The sequence below is a fragment of the Myxocyprinus asiaticus genome, chromosome 50 (genome assembly GCF_019703515.2).
Source record: "Myxocyprinus asiaticus isolate MX2 ecotype Aquarium Trade chromosome 50, UBuf_Myxa_2, whole genome shotgun sequence".
Taxonomy (NCBI): Eukaryota; Metazoa; Chordata; class Actinopteri; order Cypriniformes; family Catostomidae; genus Myxocyprinus; species Myxocyprinus asiaticus.
Window position 1 is genome coordinate 2,320,339 of NC_059393.1, and position 17,570 is coordinate 2,337,908.

General features: G+C 36.3%; 1 protein-coding gene across 2 annotated transcripts in view; it reads right to left on the bottom strand.

Annotated features, from left to right (window-relative positions):
• LOC127438694 (RNA-binding protein FXR1-like) overlaps nt 1–12,013 on the bottom strand; it is a 31,194-nt gene extending 19,181 nt beyond the window's left edge. For both annotated transcript variants that reach the window (XM_051694471.1, XM_051694470.1), the window contains exons 1-5: nt 11,934–12,013; nt 9,780–9,832; nt 9,598–9,691; nt 9,422–9,493; nt 9,186–9,334 (exon numbers count right to left, since the gene is read on the bottom strand). In XM_051694471.1, coding sequence (XP_051550431.1) covers nt 9,186–9,334; nt 9,422–9,493; nt 9,598–9,691; nt 9,780–9,832; nt 11,934–11,984 — 419 coding nt within the window. In that variant the 5' untranslated portion in view covers nt 11,985–12,013. The remainder of the gene's footprint in view (nt 1–9,185; nt 9,335–9,421; nt 9,494–9,597; nt 9,692–9,779; nt 9,833–11,933) is intronic.
• Nucleotides 12,014–17,570: the final 5,557 nt, after the last annotated feature.

The window sequence follows — 17,570 nt, forward strand, 5'->3', positions numbered from 1 at the left end:
GTAGCGATTGACTCTGCAGAAAGTTGGCGACCTCTGCGCACTATGCGCCTCAGCATCCGCTGACCCCGCTCTGTCATTTTATGTGGCCTACCACTTCGTGGCTGAGTTGCTGTCATTCCCAATTGCTTCCACTTTGTTATAATACCACTGACAGTTGACTGTGGAATATTTGGTAGCGAGGAAATTTCACGACTGGACTTCTTGCACAGGTGGCATCCTATCAAAGTACCACGCTGGAATTCACTGAGCTCCTGAGAGCCGCCCATTCTTTCACAAATGTTTGTAGAAGCAGTCTGCATGCCTAGGTGCTTCATTTTATACACCTGTGGCCATGGAAGTGATTGGAACACCTGAATTCAATTATTTGGATGGGTGAGCGAATACTTTTGGCAATATAGTGTATATATATATATAAATTTATATATATATATTCTGTGGAAGGGACAAGACTAAAAAATGATCGACCAATCAATCATTGCATTCGGTCCGAATGTAATGATAGGATGTCCTTCCTGTCTGTCAATCTATATTTGCATACCGCCGCGCAACTTGCTCGTGCAGACAATCACACGTCATCAGCGCGGGTTCCTTGACGCTGTGCAGAGCGAGCGCGAGAATGGAAGGCGAACCGCAGCTACCTTATGTTCCAGTAAAAGGAAACAAGAAAGACCGTTTTAGAAACTTCTACAACGAAGAAACGTCTGGATCGTGCTAAAAGCAGAATTAACATTGCTTGATAGAGGAGGCATGGCTTTAAAGACACGGGCTCTATGCTTTCAAAGCTAGCTTGCTAACTGCTAGCCTCTCTGGATTACACACCCTAGCTTTAATATGCAGAGACAACTTTAAGCCATTTGAACCTAATACTGTACCATAGGTTCATTTTCTCGAAAGCTGTAAACACTGTCTCTGTGGCGCTATAAAAATTCCTGTTTGTTTTTAGGGACCAGTCCATTCCGAAACAATAACTGGGGGTGGGACTACCTATTTGTTTGATCAACAGAAGACAGGGGGCGTTTTCAGAAAGCTGTTTGAAAAACATTTAATTCTGCAATTCCTTTCAGTTGTGCAGAAATTATACAGCATCATGACACCCAAGTGATATTTCCCTTGATTTTTCTTTGTTTTCTTTAAACATCACTCATTTTTCATCTCAAGCATTCTCTTTACTGACACTTTTGTCCATTTGGTTAACAAGTATAAAAAAAAATTGGGGGAAAAAAAACAATAGTTTGGTGTGGCGGAAATGATGGAACAACTGCGGGAAAGTATACATTTAAAAAAAAAATTATAAAAATAATTTTCAAACAATAAACATTAATATGGTTTATGTTTATTTGAAGGCCTGGTGAAAAGCTTTTAAAGTGATCTTCATATAACAAAATGAAAAAAGTAGAAATCTGTTTTGATGAAAATCAAACCCTGACATGAAATGGGGAAAAGTTGAAGAAAATATGGTTTTATTAAAATCAGCAAAAATTAAGGGCAGTCTAACACATATTACCATGCAGTACAAGTAAATACTGCTACACTGATGTAATGAAAAGTAAAAATTTTTTGCACTAAGGTAATGAGAATTGGGGTGAAAATTGTTACATGGCAAAATATCTTAAAGGTCCTAAAAATAGGCTTCTTTATGCTAAATATACTGTCTGAGGGTCTAAAAGGTTATTCTCTATTTATTTTTTGTTTTTGTGCCCCTTTTTTATTTTTTTATTTTTTTCACCACCTGACTTTGAATTGATGGACAATTTATTTATTTTCCAAATATTAATAATATTTTAAAACAAACTTGTTTCACTGCTTTTCAGAAAGATTATTCCAAACTACTTAGCCTAAGTCAACTTTTTTTCAAGAATTTCAGCTTTTAATTAGATTTTTTGGTCTCCAGACTGTTACACCACATGACATCTTTAACTTTAAGCCCCAGAAAAAATATCAAAATGACAAACTGTCCGGAGAATAGCATAGGATTTATAGACAATTGGAAGAGTTTTTGGGGTAGACTTGACCTGCTAAAGAGAGACAGACTCCATCCCTCCAGAGAAGGTGCCGCTCTCCTCTCTAGTAATTTGGCTCATAGTCTTAATAGTGATAGTATTTGACTAACTGGGCCCAGGTCAGGAAGCAGACAAACTGGCTAAACCGAACGCCTGCTATCTGCCTTGAGACGTCAAACAGGTCACATAAACAACAACACAGAGACTGTATCACCTAGATATCACACAGAGACTGTGTCTGTTCCCCGAACTACCAAACACAAACCCTTCACTAAATCATTTAGAAAAAAATGTGATTAAGGTCAAACTTGAAAAAAATGAAAACATTTAAGATAAACATCATATGAAGGTGGGGCTCTTAAACATTAGATCTCTTTCTACCAAAGCACTAATTGTAAATGAAATTATTACAGTTCATAGTTTGGATGTGCTCTGTTTGATTGAAACCTGGCTTAAACCAGATGAATATATTAGTTTAAATGAATCTTCTCCCCCAGGTTATTGGTATAAACATGAGCCTCGTCTGAAGGGTTGAAGAGGAGGTGTTGCTGCAATTTACAGTGAAGTATTTGTGTTACTCAGAGGACAGGATATAAATTTAAGTCTTTTGAACTAATAATGCTTAGTGACACCGTCAGATATAAATAAAAAACTCTGTCATCTTTTACCCTTGCTACAGTATATAGAGCACCCGGGCCGTATTCTGATTTCCTTGGTGAATTTGCAAATTTTCTATCAGATCTAGTAGTTACTGTGGACAGATCTTTAATTGTTGGTGGCTTCAACATTCACAAAGATAATGAAAATGACACATTGGATTAGCATTTATCGATATTCTCAACTCTCTTGGAGTCAGACAAAATGTGACAGGACCAACTCATTGCCATAATCATATGCTAGATTTAATTCTGTCATATGGAAATGATATTGATAATATAGAAATTCTGCCACAGAGCAATGACATCTCAGATCATTACCTCGTCTCTTGTATGCTGCGATCAGCTAATGTTACTCAATCTACACCACGCTATCGTTCAGGTAGAACTATTCTTTCGACCACTAAAGATAGCTTCACTAATAATCTTCCAGAATTGTCTCATATACTCAGTAAGCCAAACATCTAGAAGAACTTGATGAAATAACAGAAAATGTAAATACAGTTTTCTCTAGCACTCTTGATAGTGTCGCCCTCCTTCGATTAAAGAAAATTAAAGAAAAAAGCCCCGCATCATGGTACAATGATCACACTCGGAAAATAGAGCGCAAGAGGAAGAATACAAAATTAGATATATTTCGCGGTGCATGTAAGGATAGTGATAGCTACAGACAGGTCAGCATATCTGAGCAAACTCATAGAAAATAACCACAACAATCCTAGGTGTTTATTCAGTACTGTAGCTAAATTGGTTAGGAATAAAGCATCGACTGAACCAGATATTCCGCCGCAGCACAATAGTAATGACTTCATGAATTTCTTTACTGATAAAATTTAAATAATCAGAAATAAAATTGGAATTATGCAATCGTCTGTTACAGTATCTCAGAAAACAGTGTCTCATTTTCCTCACGACCAACTTCATAGGTCATGAAGAGCTAACAAAACTTATCAAAAAATCAAAAGCCACAACATGTATGTTAGATCCAATTTCAACTAAGCTCTTAAAAGAGATTTTCCCTATAATCTCAGAACCTCTTCTTAACATTATTAACTCCTCACTATCCTTAGGACATGTCCCAAGAAACTTTCAAATGGCAGTTATCAAACCGTTTATTAAGAAGTCACAGCTTGACCTTGGAGAATTAGCTAATTACAGACTGATTTCAAATCTACCATTTATGTCGAAAATCAGAATCATAATGAGCTTTATTGCCAAGTATGCTTACACATACAAGAGCTTTGTCTTGGTGACAGAAGCTTCCAGTGCACAAACAATACAGCAACACGACAGAAATAATAAAAAAAATAGAAAACAAAAATGTAAATAGAAAATATAGTAGGGCTGCCCCCTGATAGTCGACCAAAGGTTAGTCGATGAGAAGAGTCTTGGTCAACCAAGTTTTATTTGTTCTTTTGGTCGCAGAAAAAACTCCACCAAAACGATGAACACCGGTATTAGCGCTAGTTGGACGCTAGGTGCTATGGGGTAATTTTCATTAAGCAGGGTTAGGGTTAAGCCTACACACTAAAGCAAGACACCTTGATTTCAAACTTAGAACTTTATTTTGTATTTATTTTAACAAAAAATTCTAATGATAGATATATATATATATATATATATATGTATATATATATATATATATATATATATATATATATATATATATATATACACACACACACCTTTCCATTTACCATCAGACCAGAAGACAGAAACAAAGAGTGAGAACCTTTTAGATGCACGTGTTCCACGAGACTGCACGCCTCCGTATCATGCGCATAGACGGCTTTTCTGTCATCTGTTCTTAATAATATAATAAAGCGTTTCTTCAAACGCGTGTCTGTGTATCTACGGGCAAATTATTTGTCATATTAATTTGATAATAATAGCCTAATAATAATAATTTAATACATAGGAAAACGAGCCAAATATCGTCTTGACATCGTCAAAGGCATCAGCTATTTCTTTTTTGCAAATAGTGATGGTGCTGTTGTTTTACATCAGTAATGTCCTGACTATACTTTGTGATCAGGTGAATGCCACTTTGGTGAATTAAAGTACCAATTTCCTTCCAAAACAGCAAAATCTGTACATTATTATATAATATAATATATATAATATAATATAATATATAATATAATACATAATATTATATAAATCTGTTATATACAGATGCAAGGGAATGTATGGCAGAAGAAGTATGGTATGTTGGATAAATATAAATAGACTAAGCTGTGTATTGCACATTAATTATTGCTCAAAGGGGCAGTTTTAACTGTTCATGAGATGGATAGCCTGAGGGGAAAAAACTGTTCCTGTGCCTGACGGTTCTGTTGCTCAGAGCTCTATAGCGCCGTCCAGAAGGCAACAGTTCAAAAAGGTAGTGGGCTGGGTGAGTGGGGTCTAGAGTGATTTTTCCAGCCCTTTTCCTCACTCTGGAAGTGTACAGTTCTTGAAGGGAGGGCAGGGGGCAACAAATAATCCGCTCAGCAGTCCAAACTGTCCTTTGTAGTCTTCTGATGTCCGATTTCGTAGCTGCACCAAACCAGACAGATACTGAAGTGCAGAGGACAGACTCAATGACTGCTGAGTAGAACTGTATCAGCAGCGCATGTGGCAGGTTGAACTTCCTCAGCTGGTGAAGGACGTACAACCTCTGCAGGGCCTTTTTCACAATGGAGTCAATGTCGGTCTCCCACTTCAGGTCCTGTGAGATGGAGGGTGCCCAGGAACCTGAGTGACTCCACTGCTGCCACAGTGCTGTTTAGAATGGTGAGCGGGGTCAAAGTCCACAATAATCTCCACTGTTTTGAGTGTGTTCAGCTCCAGGTTGTTTTGACTGCACCAGTGAGTCAGCCATTCAACCTCCCTTCTGTATACAGACTCATCATCATCTTGGATGAGGCCGATGACAGTAGTGTCATCTGCAAACTTCAGGAGCTTGACAGAGGGGTCCTTGGTGGTGCAGTCATTGGTATACAGGGAAAAGAGTAATGGGGAGAGCACACATCCCTGGGGGGGCACCAGTGCTGATTGTACTGATGTGCTGGAAGTGAATTTCCCCTGTCTCACAAGCTGCTGCCTGTCCATCAGAAAGCTGGTGATCCACTGACAGATAGACATGGGAACAGAGAGCTGGTGTAATTTAGAGGATAGCTGGGATGATGGTGTTGAAAGCCGAACTGAAGTCCACAAAAGGGATCCTTGCATTTGTCCCTGGTCTGTCCAGTTGTTGCAGGATATGATGCAATCCCATGTTGACTGCATCATCCACAGACCTGTTTGCTCGATAAGCAAATTGAAGGGGATCTAGAAAGGGTCCAGTGATGTCCTTCAGGTTGGCCAACACCAGTCTCTCAAATGATTTCATGACCACAGACGTCAGAGCGACGGGTCTGTAGTCATTAAGTCCTATGATACTAGAATATACTAGAAAAGGTAGTGTCCTCCCAACTATGTTAATTTCTACAGAGAAATAGTATGAACAATTTCAGTCAAGATTTAGGCCCCATCACAGTAGAGACTGCACTTATCAGCGTTACAAATGACTTGCTCTTATCATCTGATCGCGGCTGCATTTCTCTTCTAGTGCTTTTACATCTTAGAGCTGCCTTCAACACAATAGATCACGACATTCTCTTGAATACGCTGGAGAATTATGTTGGCATTTGTCCATATGTGGACTTGCATTAGCATGGTTTAGGTCCTATTTATCAGACTGCTACAAATTTGTATGTGTAAATGAGGAATTGTCAAATCAAACAAAAGTATGGAGTGCCACAGGAATCAGTTTTAGGGCCTCGCTTTTCTCCTTATACATGCTTCCCCTGGGAGATATTATCAGGAATCATGGAATAAGTTTCCACTGTTATGCCGACGATTCATATTCCGAGGTTACCAGAGCCGGCCAGACCCACCTCTGTTCCTGCTTAGTGTCAGACTCCACTGCTACGTGTCGCTGAGTAATGGCGACAAACTACAGTCGGTGTTAGCCAGACATCACTTCAGTTTTTTTACTTCAGAGGATGAACTGATGGCAACTCCAACTATAAGACATCGGATATTTCATATGCCACTGCCTGAACCTTGGACTTAGGATGGACCCCACCGAACCTCACCGAAATGACCTGCCGGTTGAACTGCAATGCACCTCATTGATCTCTGCCTGCATCACCTTTGTCTACTGATGGACTTCACTCTTGAAATGGAATACACAGACTATCATTTAATTGCCAACAAAAGCCTTCATCAGCCAACTAACAAAGGACAATGCATCTATATGAACTTCTACAGTTAATCCATGATGGACTTCAAAGATATTAGTCATTAATCTTGAAGTTCATAAAAAATATTTTCTTTTTTTAAACACTGGAACTTAACGCTTACTTAATTTACAAATTTTAACCATGACATGCAGTGCACATAAATAACTAATATTGGCATTATATTCATGTTGTTTAACCAGAGGGGAACTGGCCCCCACAGTGAGCCTGGTTTCTCCCAAGGTTATTTTTCTCCATTAACATCTTATGGAGTTTTGTGTTCTTTACCACAGTCACCTTCAACTTGCTCACTGGGGTTCTAAATACAATTATTATTTAATTTTTATACACAATTTACTACCTTATTTAATCAAACTACACAATGATCACTCTAAGACTTCATAGATATTGCAGCTTTTTTTGTTTTGTTTTGTTAATGCATGATTTCCTGTAAATCTGCTTTGAAACGATGTGTGTTTTGAAAAGTGCTATACAAATAAAAATGACTTGACTTGAAAAATGAAAGCATGTTCAACACAGAAGAGGTGTATTCAATTAACTGTTTTGCTATGAATTGCATTTGTATGTATTTTTGACTGTTTATATTTGTCTTTTGTTTTTGGAGTGAAATATGACCCACGCATTCATGACAGGTTTGGATACACTTGACTGAATTTATGTTTCTCACAATCTTAAAAAAACATTTTGATCTAAAGGCTTTCACTTAAATGTTTGATTAATTTAATAGAAAAATAGAAATTGTACCCATGTATGAATTTCTTTCCTTTTTTTTTTTTTTTTTTTTTAAGGTTGAGTTGGTGTGGACACTTATACACACATTAAAACTATAACATATTTTAAATATATGTATTTTATTACAATTACTATATGAATTAATATTTATATTTAATACAATTATAATTATAATTTATATATAAAAAATAATATTATTGTTACATATTAATTATTAAATATACAATAATAAATATATATATATATATATATATATATATATATATATATATATACACACAAAATATTATATACTGTATATATACACTGTATATACACCGATCAGCCATAACACTAAAACCACCTGCCTAATATTGAGTAGGTCCCCCTTGTGCCGCCAAGACAGCGCCAACTCGCATCTCAGAATAGCATTCTGAGATTATATTCTTCTCACCTCAATTGTACAGAGTGGTTATCTGAGTTACCATAGACTTTGTCAGTTCAAACCAGTCTGGCCATTCTCTGTTGACCTCTCTCATCAATAAGGCATTTCCATTCACAGAACTGCCCCTCACTGGATGTTTTTTTGTTTTTGGCACCATTCTGAGTAAATTCTAGAGACTGCTGTGTGTGAAAATCCCAGGAGATCAGCAGTTACAGAAATACTCAAACCAGCCCATCTGGTACCAACAATCATCCATGTGATTATCTAATCAGCCAATCATGTGGCAACGTGCATAAAATCACTCAGATACAGGTCAGGATTTTAATGCACAACAGTCTCTAGAATTTACTCCGAATGGTGCCAAAAACAAAAAACATCCAGTGAGGGACAGTTCTGTGGACAGAAATGCCTTGTTGATGAGAGAGGTCAACATAGAATGGCCAGACTGGTTCAAACTGACAAAGTCTACGGTAACTCAGATAACCGCTCTGTACAATTGTGGTGATTGTTGGCGCTGTTTTTGAGGCACAAGGGGGACCTACTCAATATTAGGCAGGTAGTTTTAATGTTGTGGCTGATCGGTGTATACTGTGTGTGTGTGTGTGTGTGTGTATATATATATATATATACACACACACACACACACACACACATACACACACACACACACACACACAGAGAGAGTATAAATATATACTGTATATATTATATATAATTACATAATATTAAAAATATATTACCGTACACTAAATTAACTATACATTATACCTTCTAATGGATGAGTTGGTGTGGATAGTGAAGGAAAAGCAGCCAACAAGTGCTCAGTATACATGGGAACTCCTTAAATATTGTTTAAAAAGCATCCAAGGATGCACTTTGTGAAATTAGTCAGACTATTATGTAGCTCAAATGTAAGTTAGTTTTGATTTGTTTAACATGTTTGGTCACTGTATAATTCCCATACTTCCTTTTGTATTATTTCATAGTTTGTTGACTTTTCTATCATTCGAAAATGTTAAAGAATGACTAGATGAGTCCAAACGTCTGACTGTTAGTGTAGTTAATGCATAAAGACGTTAATACTCACGCCGCTCTGAGATCTTCGGGGACAGGAACAGTGCACTTAAAGAATGTGCTCTGTGTCACAGCTTTACTACGGTTCACGGGGCGGAGACGTTCAAACGTAACTATTTCGTTGTAGGTTGCGTCACAAGCAGCATACTCGATCACGTAGAACTACAGGAAACAAAAGTGAAAGTGAATTTGAGCTCAACTTAAAGGTCTTCAGAAGAAACAGAAACTGTACTGAGTGAGCACACTTACATCTCCTTTCATCATGCGTACTTTAGCAAGCCACCAACCGCAGGGCTCTTGTTCATTTGCTCTGGAGTATATCTGAACAGTGAAAGCCACTTGTTAGAGTCACTGAATGTGGCTTTATGGAGGTTGTAGATGTGAGGAGAGACAGTAAAGCACTAATACTATACATATCTACTCACCTCCACTTCTTCTCCTTCACTGATTTCCTTTTTGCCATCAGCTGGAGGTGGCAACCGCACATCACTGAAGGGGACTTGTCTTTCAGGTTGCCAGCTAAAAGAAAACCATGATGCTCATTTATCTCTGCTTGTTTTTAAAAGCACTACTGTCATATGATTGCAAACTATTTTCATCTACTCACTTATTTTCAAATGAAATGGAGAGAGAGTCGTCATGAACATCTTTGACAAAGCCCTAAAACAATAAGATTGTTTGAAATTAAAACCAAAAAAGTGAGGACAATGACGTTAACCAGATTTTAAAAATCCAGTTTAAAACATATGCATCAAGTTTGTAAAAATGTAATATTTTTATCCAGTTAAGTATCAAACGTTTGTTGAAAAAACATTTATAGTATTATCTAAAAAACAAACAAAATTGAGTTAATGACTCAAATGTCAAGTGGTCAACCATCAAGTAAAAGGTATATATAATATGTTTCTTGCTCCTGGAATACATGCGAGTGTACACAACTTAATCATTAATTTTTAAAAACATTTTCAAATATATTTTTCAAGGTAAAAATTATATATATATATATATATATATATATATATATATATATATATATATATATTTTTTTTTTTTTTTTTTTTTTTACAAATATCAGGATTTTTTTGTGTCATGAATATCAATAAGTTTTGTTTGGGTTACTCCATTTGACCTGAACTAAATTCAACTTAAAAAATAAATAAATCCAAAATATGTTTTTTTTGTTGTTGTTTTTTTTTTTGTCAGACCACCTGACTTTGATTTAATGGACAAACGTTTTTATTTTATTTTTTATGAATAATATTTTTAAACAAAATTGTTTCACTGCATTTTTTATGTATTTTTTAAAAACTTAAAAGATCAGGGCAAAAAAAAAAAAAAAAATGCGTCATTGACCTGATTAGCAGCATTTCCTTTCGAAGTGGCATGTTGGCTTTGAACATACAATAGATTACAATAGATGCATTTTATACTTCAAGTCCAACCTGAATAAATAAAAATGCAGCTCATTTGCCCCAAACTCAAAGATTTTTAAAAGCAGTAGTCAGATGATAGTCAAGAGATAGCCTGTAGAAGCCTGATATTAACATTTTTATTTTTTTTTTTTTCATCTTATCGAGGTTAAATTGATACTTGAATACTTAAAATAAAGTTCAACAAGCAAGTCAGCACACAACTAGTGATGTTAAGCACCGTCTCTGAATTGTAAGTGACTCCAAAATGGGCGCTGGTATCTCTTAAACCTCATCTGAAAATAGACTGGTGTTAAAATATCTGTCGTTGCAGGATGACAGCTGCAGACAGACAGTGAACAGCTGACACGCGCCGTGATAAGAATGAACAGAATAACTGCAGGATGAGACTGTGATGGAATAATACTTCAATTAGACTTTCTAACTGGGCCTTAACCCATGTTAAAAATATTCTCCAGGCAGAAACATTTAGAGTGATGTATCACTTATACAAACAATAGTACACAAAAACATACTTTAGAATAGACAGACAGATAGATAGATAGATAGATAGATAGATAGATAGATAGTCTACTGTGAGTCCATTTAACTAAAAGTTAATCTGGTACCAACTAAATTCTAATCACTTATTAAATCAACATCTGATCTAAGAAAACATGCTGTTTCTGATAGGAATTTTTGACCACACCTTAAATGAAGAACATGAGCTTCCTGGAGGCTTTCTAGCTTAACTAAGCACATATATAATTAGCTTAATCTCACTTATTTAACTATACTGCTTACATAATAAATGTATTAATATAGTTAATAGGCTAATATGTGCTTCAATGTAATCACAAAGCAAAACCACATGAACACTAGCGATGACAGGTTTATAATGCACATCAACGCTCAGTTACTGACTTTAAACATGTATTAGTGCCTTATATCCGTGTATATATTATGATTGTGTTTATATTGTTCAGTAACGAATGACATAATCTGACTGGAGAGTGTTCAATGACAGCTCGCAGATGAAACATTAGGTTCTCTATTCTCAATTTAAAAGACGGGTTTTCCTTCACACATAACTCATTGTGTTACTGAGATCACAGAAAAACAATAATCATCATTATAAGGAAAAAAATGTTTCTTTAAACATGATCCTCGCGCAGCTGCTAACCGGCTAACGGCTAACACAGACACTGAACCGAGCACTATTTCCACGCGCTAAAAGTACACGAAGCATTTCGTTTTATAACGTTTCTTTGAATGTTTTGACATCGTATGAGTCTTAAAAACATTACACACTCGTGAAATGAAAACAAACGAGGTACAAATGCTGTATTTACCTTGTAATAAGCTCCATTGGAGCTACGAACCTCCACCGTAAGGTCCTCCATGTTAAGCGCGCGGGGGATGCTGGGTGAACTTCTAGAACTCTACAGGACTGAACAGTGAACCCTAAACAACTCCTGCATAATACATACTTGCACATTAGGCTAACCTACACATATTTACAGAACATTACTCTGGTACTCCATTCTTCATCCTTAAAGGAATAGTTCACCCAAAAATGAAAATTCTCTCATCATTTACTCACCCTCATTGCATCCCAGATGTGTATGATTTTCTTTCTTCTGCAGAACATGAATGGAGATATTTAGAAGAACATTTAAGCTATGTTGGTCCTTACAATGTAAGTGAATGGTGACCAGAACTTTGAAGGTCCAAAAAAGACAAAGTCAGCTTATAAGTAATCCATAAGACTCCAGTGGTTAAATCCATGACTTCTGAAGTGATATGATAGGTGCAGATGAGAAACAGATCAATATTTAGGTCCTTTTTATTACTATAAATTGTGCTCCCTGACCAGTAGGTGGCAATATGTTCAAAGAATGTGAATCAGAAAAACAAAAGAAGAATGTGAAAGTGAAAGTGTCGATTGACAGTAAAAAAAAGGACTTAAATATTGATCCGTTTCTAACCCACACCTTTCATATCTCTTCTGAAGATATGGATTAAACCACTTGAGTCATATGTGTTATTTTTATGCTGCTTAATGTTCTTTTTGAGCTTCAAAGATCTGGTCACCATTCACTTGCATTGAATGGATGTACAGAGGTGAAATATTCTTCTAAAAATCTTAATTTGTGTTCTGCAGAAGAAAATTTTTTGGATGAAACACAGTTTTTACTAAGGCTGCATCCGAAATCATGTACTGTCAGAGCGTGCTTCTCGGCTGGTTAAAAAGTGTATTCTTTAGGTATGAAAACATTCCAGGACATATTTCACACTTCATGTGACATGAATATATGGCATAAAAACAACAAGCGCAAAAATAATTTACTTTGTTTAGGTAAACAAGCACAATTTAACCACAAGGAAAAACTTTTTGTATACTGTATATAGCACTTACAGTTGAAAAGAGCCACTTAATATTCGGATTCGGACACCCCTACACCATTGGCATACTGTTTTTGGCATACTACAGTATGTAATAGAGAAGGATGCATATCCGGACACAACCTAATACTCTATAACATAACATTCTAAAAATACTTTACTATAATACTGCACTTTCTTAAAAAAATACTCTATACATACATAAACATACTTAATGTTGGTCGTCTTATGCTACTTTGTCTAACATCATTCTGATCATCAATTCGAAATACTCGTCAATTCTACAAACTTACAGTACACACTTATGCTGCATTACATTCAATTCGGAAAGTTGGAATTTCCAACTTTCTTCCAAGAAAAGTGCACTTGAACGCCACTTGAAGTCAGACTTCCAACTTGGAAACTCGTGTGGAAATCTTAACTCAGATTTTGCAGAGACGCAGGTGCGTGACATCACGCAAACACGTCGGCACTGAGGGAGATGTACAAAGTTAATGATAATGATAAAGATTCATGTTCATTAAATAAAATACATCAATCAGTCAAAGTTTCTATGTTGCATGATATTAAAGTTTGTTTAACAAACGTTTGCAGAGACAGGTGTACAAAACATGGTAAATTGTATTCTCTTTTGGTAAGCGTACACCTATAGCACAAATGCTAGCGTTGCATAATTTTTTAACCGGGTTGCTAGGAGACATCTCTGGTGACAGTCGTTCTGGTGACACTAAAGCTAAGGGGAGCATTGCACTTTTGTTTCCTTACACGTCATCTTCAGCATCTGGCAGTGGAATACCTATCCCACATCCGACTTTGAATGGAATGCACTCAACACAGCATTAAAAAGGGGCACAAAAAGTGGGTGTAACATATGCAATGCATAGGGGCACCACACAAAGTTTTACAAAGTAGTGCAAAAAGTTTATGTAAATGGCAGTGAACAACAGTAAATGAAACTGGAAATGACAACAGTGGATGTGAAATTATAATGCAACCTATAGTTCAAGTTCAGTTTACTTTATCAATTTTACATAACAGTAAATAAAGCATATAGGTTGGACAACAAATATATATATCCACTCTTCTTTCTTTCTTTCTTTCTTTCTATGTGAAAGTACTCTCTATTGGTATATTTTAAATGCTGACTCCCTGGACCAATACCATAAGGCTTTTGAAATAGGAAAATACCATTTAAAGGTGCAGATAGAAGTGATGTTGAAGAGGTAGAGTGGAAGTGTCACGGCTTGTAGAAGATGAGGCAAAATATGTGAATCTATCTCCAAGGTATTTAATAAAAACTCATGATGTACAAGGAAATCAAAGAAAACAGAAAACACAGGAGTAAGAAATAAACCATAACAGCTTTTACACGGATAAGAACTGACAGGGAACAAGAGAAACATGAGGGCTACATATACACAAGGCCTGATAGGATAAACGAGACAGTCAAGTCATTTTTATTTGTTTAGTGCTTTTAACAATGTACATCGTTTCAACGCAGCTTTACAGAAAATCATGCTTTAACAGAAAATTATAGCACAGCTGAAAACAATGAGGAAGGGAACCAGGAAACCAGACCAGATGAAGATGGTAACAATACATTTCAAAATAAGAGTCCAAGGTGAAAACACACAATAATATCGAGACAGGAAGTGAGTTCCAAAGTTTGGGTGAAGAGTTTAGAGAAGAGTCGAAATCTGGGGAAAGAAAGCAGTCTAGACTCAGAGGACCGGAGTGTATGTATAGGAATGTAAGGGAGGAGTAGTTCACATACAGTACATATGCAGTGCAAGGCCATGAAGTGCTTTAAAAGTCAACAGAAGTATTTGGAATTGGACGCAAGATGAGATGGGTAATCAGTTTAGATTTAACAGGTTGAAGTGATGTTTTCAGACCATTTGGAGTAAGAACTCTAGCAGCAGAATTTTGGGTATACTTTAACCTAGCAATGGTTTTGATGGGTAAGTTAGTAAAAAGAGCATTACAGTAATCAAGATGAGACATCATGAAGGTGTATACTAGCGTTTCAGCATCTAAGAGTGTGACGAGGAGAAGGACATGGCTGGACCGTAAGGACGGACGCCTACCACTGAGTTGCCTCAATCAGCCGGCAGAGGGATAAAGAGGAGCCGGAGAAGCCAGTTCGAGAGAGAGAGAGAGAGAGAGAGAGAGAGAAAAGAAAAAGAGAAAAGGGAAAGAAAAAAAAAACTCCAGTTCCCGGCCATGCCGCCAGTCGGTTCTCAGCCAGAGAGAGAGAGAGAGAGAGAAAAGAAAAAGAGAAAAGGGAAAGAAAAAAAAAACTCAGGTTCCCGACCATGCCGCCAGTCGGTCCTCAGCCAGCTGCACAGCAGTCCTCAGCGACACTGGGCGATGGCACTGGACCCCTCAGCCATTCTTTTCTGACCGAGTCGAGCACTCCCTCGGTGTCATGATCTCCGTCAGCGGTGAGGGCTCTCTGACGGCGCATCTTCCTCCAACTCCCGGGTTTCAGCACCACTGTGGCAAAAAGGTCTCTTGCTTATCATAAAAGAGGAAGCGGGAACAGGGTGAACAATCACGAAGACTTTTAATTAGACACAACATAAAACTGCTTTTCAGCATAACTAAACACACACAGCTCCGTGTGCTCTCTCACTCCGTTGGCTTTTCAGCCCAACACACGGAATGCACACGTTTAACGGCTGCATGCATCTCTCTCTCGAACTGGCGTCTCTGGCTCCTCTTTATCCCTCACCTGGCTGATTGGGGTAACTCAGCGCCAGGCGTCCATCCTTACGGCCCGGCCACGCCCTCCTCCTCATCACAGAGTTATATAGGTTGTTTTTATAGCTCATTGTGAAAGACAATGAAAGTTTATATCCAAAATAATTTATCATACTGAAATTTAAGTAATGGGCTCTGATTCAATTTACAGAAGGAACCAACAAACTTGTGTGCATCTAGATGGGAATGTTTTTGCCATTAAACCTTCCTAAAATAGAAAATACTTTAAGTAAAGCAAATGATTTGATGAGTTGATGATAGGCATGCTTTTTTTTCACTTATATATTGAAATCACAAATCAAGAGCTAGATGTTTGGAAAAATGGGGGAATTCTGCTACTGACATCTAGTGTTGAAATGCAAATATTTTCATTTGGATGTTCTCATCATACACTGGTATCAGACACTAATATTTTGCTTTTAAATAGAGAACATGTTCTTATTTTCAATAGCAAAATGAAAACAAAAAGGTTTAAAGCAATACTTTTAATAGTATTATGTATTATATGTGTTAATATATACTTTTTACAGTATATATTTATATATACACAATTTTTTTTGTTCAGAGCTATACAATTGTTTATTATTATATTTATGAAATAACGATGATGATAATATTTTAGTATTGATGATTTATGGGAATAACATATGATAATGTTTAAAATGTATCCTCAAAAATAATTAAAATATTTCAAATAAACAACTGGCCATCAAAAATAACATACTGTAAAAACAAATAATAATAAAAAAAATAAAAATAAATAAACATTTAAAATAAATGTTTCTCTATTGCACATGATGGTCAGAAGCCTTTTGTTTGTTTTTTTGGTTTTGTTTTTTGGTTTTTCTTCTTTATTTCACTTTTTTTTTGTTTTTTTTTTGCACAGTGTAACTGAAAACAATGACTACAGTAAGTTCCTTTCAATTGTTCCAGAGTGAAAACATTATTTTTAAGTTAAACATAATGTTTCAGTTAATAATGATATTTGTTTCATTCCTATAGGAATGAAACAAATATGGATATGAACTTTGATAACAAACATCATTATTAACTGTTTTCAGTTTTCAGTTACGTTGTGCAAAAACTTTGTTTGCTTTCAGTTTTTGTTCCCTTTCATTAGCAAACAATTTAAAAGCAAGATAGTGGCCTTTTAATACCATTATATGACAATAAATATAATTTTTGGTATTAATGTGTACCTTTTACATGTATTTTGTTGTGTTCCAAGTTATAAAATTGTTGTTACACACTTTTAAATTAGTTTTTTGTGTGTGTTTGTGTCAGCAATCCAAGATGGCTATATCAAGATATATGATGGCTCATTCATAATTTGTTAACATTAATTATTAACGATAATTTTGAATAACTTGTAGTCTGTTCACATAAACACCACTTAAACAGGCAAAGTCACTGTCACATAACATCCAAGTAGACTTTACATGTTCTATTTATTAAAATTCACTCATCTAATATGGACTCATGTTCAGATTTGACTTGCGTTAAGCATTAACATGCATTAACATGCTCTTCATGTCTGGGTGTCTTGGTTTTGGCAGCCTGCACTGTGATGAAAAATTTCTTCAGCAAATGTAATTTAACAAAAAATGTATGAAGTTAAAACCTGCAAAACTCATGTTTCTGGGAATAAACATTTGGGGCAAGGTCCCCCGCAATCACCCTCACCCCACATGTGTAAAATCTGCTGGCAAATAACCTCCAGCATGTGCCGGTGCAAATGTTTGACCGGGTTTGCCAGCGCACCGCCGTATAAGCATTTATGGTCTGACTGATAGTATAGGCCCATGTTCAGACTTAAAGCA